The sequence below is a fragment of the Clavelina lepadiformis genome, chromosome 3 (assembly GCF_947623445.1).
Source record: "Clavelina lepadiformis chromosome 3, kaClaLepa1.1, whole genome shotgun sequence".
Lineage (NCBI taxonomy): Eukaryota > Metazoa > Chordata > Ascidiacea > Aplousobranchia > Clavelinidae > Clavelina > Clavelina lepadiformis.
Genome location: NC_135242.1, coordinates 6,216,227 through 6,222,226, shown reverse-complemented (window position 1 = coordinate 6,222,226; position 6,000 = coordinate 6,216,227). Strand labels below are relative to the sequence as shown.

Below are 6,000 nucleotides of genomic sequence, written 5' to 3'. Positions count from 1 at the left end.
ACGAAATGGTAACTGGCTGATTTCCGCTGATAGGTTTATCATTCTTGTTTTTGCGTGATTTAAGTTCTTCAATCTAATCTTCTAAGATAGTTTTGTAATTTTGGTTAGTGATGAGAGGTGAGAGTTTGGGTCTGAGAAGATTAGTTTTAATTAGTTGAAAATTAGTATCATACATTCCATTTAACAGACTATATAATTATTATATATTTGCTAATAGCCTAGTTGTTTTGTATTGTATGGGTATTTTCCTACTTTGTTGACCACCAAAATAAGTGTCTGTGTCACTGGTCGCCAGTTACCAAAGTTACCAGCTGTTTCCTGAAGTTGGTGAAATAGACACTGCCAAATGGGAAATGTGGTGCATGTGCACATTCCCAAGATTTATCAAGGTACATGCCAAAGTTCAGTCGTTTTTTTACTAGAAATCGTGTGTACCAAAGATAAACTGGAGTATCAGTATCAGTTAATACGCACTGGAGTATCAGTTCTTTGTTAAATATTTTTAATAAATGGGCATTCCAAATTGTTTCATTATTTTATCATGAATTAATGTGAGGATGAACAGTTTAAAGTGCACATTGATATGTCTCATAATGCAGTGTACTAAACTTTCCTCTATGATTTATTGCAGCGTTATTTCACAGCTTATCCTATGATAAGTTAAAACCAAGATCAATCATAATTTCTATATGTAGCTTTTGCTGCCATGGACGGTAGAGATTTTAGTATACCATGCTTTAAAATAGGTCTGTGCTTTCCAAAGCAGATAGTTTGGTCACTCTGTATTACTATAGAAAAGTGATTGTTTATTGTTTTTGGATGATTGAAAAGTATAAATGGCCATTTCCAAATACCCCATTTCCATGGTGGTGGAAATTGCCCAGCTATGCCGCAGTGTCAACTGTTGGTATTCTTAGTAGAATATGGTTAACTTGGGCAAATTCAACAAAGGTTTATCAGAAACATTATCTTGATGATGCTGTGTTGAAAAGAGACAAAGGCAAAGCACTTGTTACTGGTAAGTTATTTCTTGCAGACTTAATACATTGTAATACATATTAGTACCAATGATTGTGATCTGTAAGTTTGTTCCTCATATATCTATGGCATTGTGCTTTGTAGCCTAATGCAGAAGCGATAAAATTAAAGTAAAGCTGTATGTTTCATTATTCCTATTGGCATTTACCATTACATAATTAATTATTTTGTGCCCAATTTTAAGTAACTATTGATCACAATTTTAGTGGCAAACCATTACAGCTGCATTGATGACCCAATTTTATGTGGAATGCTTCCTTGGAGCACATTTTTCACACCACACAAACTAAGATGGGTTCCAGCAGCGCATGATATTTGCTTCACCAAAGCATGGCATGGAAATTTCTTCGGTTTGGGCAGGGTAAGCATGAACCCCATCTCATTTGTGCTAAGTTTGAGATTAAATTTTAACCACATGTTTTGAAAGAGCTTGCTAACGGTTAGTAGCTTTATCATGTTTCTGTCTCAGTGTGTACCTATTGTGAGAGGTGATGGTGTCTATCAGCGAGGCATGGATTTTATTCTGAAAAATTTGAACAGAGGGGAATGGGCCCAGGTTTTTCCAGAAGGAAAAGTTAACATGGAAAAGTCCTGGATAAGGTACGGCTTTAACTAAGGACATCTTGTGTCTTGACTATAAAGTAGTCTACAATTCATTTAGATGAACCAATCATAGCTTGTATTATCGCTCATGATGCATCTTTGAACGGGTAACACAACATTAACTTTTCAGAGTAAAACTTGCTTCGATAAAGCATTATGGACTAAAATAATGGTGATGATCATAATTAAAATCAAATCTAATTAACTATAAAATTGATTACCAGGTTGAAGTGGGGAGTGGGAAGACTGATAAGTGAATGCAAGCATGTACCAATTGTAGTGCCTTTTTATCATTTAGGAGTTGATGATATTTTACCACCTTCTTCAAGGTGGTACATTCCACGTGTTGGTAGGTATTTATTTCATATTTATCACATCTCTTCCAACTTGTTTCAAGATCTGTTTACATTTAACAGGTCAAAAGGTGACTATTTTAATTGGAGAGCCAATGGACTTCACAGCACAATTGGAGAACTGTAACAAGTTAGGGCATACTGCAATGGAAAAACGGAAAATAATTACAGATGTCATTCAGGAAACTTTGCAGTGTTTAAAAGCTGAAGCAACCAAACTTCATAATGCTAGGAAAAGATAGTACTAATTTTTATTGATAAGTCAAAACTTTCAAATTTTTCATTCGTAATATATTAAACAAATACAGTATATTCAAAATTATGTTTGTAATAGGTCAAATTTGTAAAATATTTCTTGGTTCTTGTAAAACGGTTATGGCAGTTTATGCTTAAGTTCAAATATATGTGCGTAATATTTAAGGCCATGGCATGCATAATGTATATTTGCTGTTCTTATGTCTATGCAGTTCTCCTTTGTAATAAAACACAGTTGTTAGTGCGCTTATTATTTCCTTTTAATCAAGTAGGGGGCATGGCTGTCAATGCCATAAACAATCGGCATTGATTTTTTTAATCTTCAATCCTTGTACCAGAACTTACAAGTTCTGGGTTCTTCACTTGCAAAATTTTATTATGGTGGTTTTGTAGAAAAGTGTAAAAACTTAACACAGGTGAAGTGTTATTGGAATTGCAGTATAAAACTTTCGCTTTTCTTTATTACTGATAGCCCACATTCATTCAGGATTTACTTTCTTGACTTCCTGGTGTTTCGTATCACTTGTGCTAAATAATTCCTTGATAGAGACTACATTTCCTGAAACATGCACAAAATTGCATCTGAAATTAATTTCTGTTTGATACTAATTTCAAAATGTGCTTAAGATCAGATATGTATTAAAATTTAAAAACAGGAAAGAATTTATCGCTTTCAACATTCATGCACGATATTACAAGATCTATGCTGGTTAACAGGGAACTATTTGCTCAGCAAAGAATCAGTATCTACATAGGAAAACTGACTGGATAAGTTTGGAAATTCTTATGATTTGTTGACAATACAAAATGCACGAAAACAAGACAACCAAAAACAGTGAATACGCAAGTTATAAAATTCATGAATTGTGTCATTATCTCAAATCCAAAGGTGCAGGCTGATTTAGGTCAAATCTATCATTTTGTACATGAAACGAAGCATTCAAGTTGGTGGTTGTTTTTTTTTGAGTGTAAAGATTGTGAAACATATGTGAGGTACGAACGTTCCAGATTCTGGCAGTGATATCATACTGTAAAATTTGAAAATGTGAGCATGTAGTGAAAAAATGCCTAAAATGTTCACTCTTCTTTATTCTTATTGGGCAATTCGTAACCCATTAGATAGGTTTTAGCTATTTCCTTTTTCTTATCTACTTCGCATTTGAGAGATATACTCAGAAAACGATAATTATTTAGACATGGTTTAAGTGTAATGGTTCCAGCAATGGTTGAGTCTTGCGCAACCTCAATCTCACTATCTAAATACAACAATGATTGTTTCCAGTGTGTTTCTGGCTTGTAAGGTGAAGTAGATAATATCAATGCTTGAGATGAAATATCTTCGGTGTTGGCTTCTGATCGGAATTTTTTCATAGTCAAATCTTTTGGTTCTTCATTTGTTAACTTTGAGGCGTCTGATACGTCGTGTTTACACACAGTTCCTTGTGGTGTTGGTGGTTGGTCATTTATTTGTTGGGATATTCCATTTAGTATGCCTGGGCGAATGAGGTTCATTTTTGCACTGTTACTTGCAGAGAACGCTACATCAAACCAGACTGCAAATCCCTATACAATACATCATTCATTAAAATATAACACAGTACTCATGACAGTTAATACTAGACAAAAGTGGTTGTATGTAAGCTCAACTATCTGATAAAAAGACTAGACAGGATATGCAGAACTATTTCAGACAATTAATAATTGATGAACTAGTGTCCAAAGGGAACCTGAAAATCTGCAATTCCAAAGCTGCTGAATTGAAATTTATGATGGACAGCCTGAATGTCATGGTGGGACACCTTGTTTAAATCAAAATGAGCCAGCAGCTGGGGATGAGACAACACATTCTCACATGATATACATTTGACCATGACCTGTTTATATAAAAGTCCATAAAACAACGCCATAACGTTACTTACTAATTTAAACAAAACCAATTTTGTGTAATTGCTACATGTAATGAAATGCCATTAATTCCTTATCGAACCTCTTTAGAAAGAGATCTCCTGGCAAATGGTAAAAGGCAGGACATGTCAACACCATAAACCTCTTCCATATCATTCCAGAAGTTGACTTTATCCACCATAATCTCATCGTCACATATCGGGGCTATATACAGCATAGCGGAATCTGGAAACAACAAGCCACCTTCTTTTAGCCACCTTTGAAATATAAAAACAGTAAAAAGGTTTGTGTATCAATTAAACGAGCTGTGAAAGTATTCTACAAACGTATCAGTAAAAGTACGGTAATCATACTTGTCTCGAGCAGATATTACAGATGTAAGCATGGATTCGTAGAGAAGACAGTAACCCATCCATTCACTGACAATTACATCAACTTTTTCCGGCAATGTAATGTCTTCCATGACACCTTGGATAACATCAATTTGATCTTGCAAGCCATTGGCCATAATAACCTAATAAGACTGAATGTTAAGCAACAATATACAAGACATGGGTTGAAAAGAACTAGGCAAAAATGCAGTACTTGCAACTAGCACCAGCTGCAACATGGCCAATGAATGCAGACCTTTTTAGCTTGTTCAGCGATGCTGCTTGCCTCGACTGCATACACTTTTTTAGCACCAGCTTGCGCACAGAAGCAACTTAAGATCCCAGTTCCAGCACCAACATCCAAAACAACCTGTAAATCATTCATTGATAAACTTTAATCTATGAAGTGTAATCTCTAATCACAAACCAAAGGTTAAAGAAAATGTCTAAAATTTGCACATGAGCTTCGTATAGTGTTTTATGTTTTTGATCTTTGTCGTGGGGGAAATTATACCTTTTAACAACACTTCACCAATCTAGGATGCAAACAAATTGTAAAACGTATGTAGTAAACTTACTTTGTCCTTGATTGCGTTTTTGGAATTAAATAAGGCTTTTTTGTAAATATTGGTGCGTATATCATCCCCTAACATCTCTTCATGCACAGTTATGTCAGCATAGGACTCAAAATAAGATTTTTCAGCGTTAGGAGCCAGCTTTGGTCTTTTAGGTTTGAACTGACCCGCCATTTTAACAAGCTTAATAGTTGAAAATGAAAAGCTTATTCTCATTAAGTCAGTGGCATTACAAATTAGCTTAGCTTTGGTCACAGACTGTGAAAAAGAAAATGTAGTCGAAAACTGCACTTGTAATTGTAATTAAATACAGACATACAGTAGATGCTATGTTGTAGGTCAAAAATTAAAACGCATATTTCTGTGGATACATTCATTTCTACCTGTTGGTACAAAGCATGCATCACCAAACTTTTTACATAAAAGGCCAAATAAGCATGAGAATTGACAACTGCGGGCCGGAAACCCGCTTTGTTCAATAAGCTACAATAAAATGTGCTCATTTGTAGCACAGTGAGGTGGACCGGACAAATCTTGCGGGCCAGATCCAGCACGCGGTCCATAGTTTTATGACTCCTTACTATATAGCAGGGATGTACCACGAGGACAATTATTTGGGTAGGTGCGAATGCGAATATCATAAAGGTCGACCTGGACAAACTCCGAATCTATTTGTATGAGCACCAAATTATAAAATTTCATCAAAAAGTTTCCAAACATTTCTTGTAACAATACATAATTGCTGAAAAATACTGAACAAACAGCATTTAAAAAGGCAAAATTCCTGTAAACATAAATAACCTTCAATGAGAAATGTTAACTCTACTTTAACTTAGAAAGGAAAATAGATGGTCAATTCTTACCAATGTTGATAAATTTTATTGTAACATTGTATTCGGG

The 6,000-nt window shown here is 34.9% G+C and overlaps 2 protein-coding genes across 2 annotated transcripts; one reads left to right on the top strand and one right to left on the bottom strand.

Moving 5' to 3' along the window:
• The first annotated feature begins 409 nt into the window (after positions 1-409).
• LOC143450186 (tafazzin-like) lies at positions 410-2,912 on the top strand. The gene is made up of 5 exons (XM_076950630.1): positions 410-1,018; positions 1,245-1,399; positions 1,508-1,638; positions 1,866-1,990; positions 2,058-2,912. Exons 1-5 carry the CDS (start codon positions 820-822, stop codon positions 2,234-2,236), a joined length of 789 nt encoding a protein of 262 aa, XP_076806745.1. The 5' UTR covers positions 410-819; the 3' UTR covers positions 2,237-2,912.
• Positions 2,897-5,385, bottom strand: LOC143450185 (protein arginine N-methyltransferase 6-like). Its single transcript, XM_076950629.1, has 6 exons — positions 5,104-5,385; positions 4,782-4,895; positions 4,508-4,668; positions 4,237-4,411; positions 3,977-4,123; positions 2,897-3,812 (listed from the first exon to the last, which is right to left on the bottom strand). The coding sequence occupies exons 1-6, from the start codon at positions 5,314-5,316 to the stop codon at positions 3,327-3,329; spliced, it is 1,296 nt and encodes a 431-aa protein (XP_076806744.1). The 5' UTR covers positions 5,317-5,385; the 3' UTR covers positions 2,897-3,326.
• Positions 5,386-6,000: the final 615 nt, after the last annotated feature.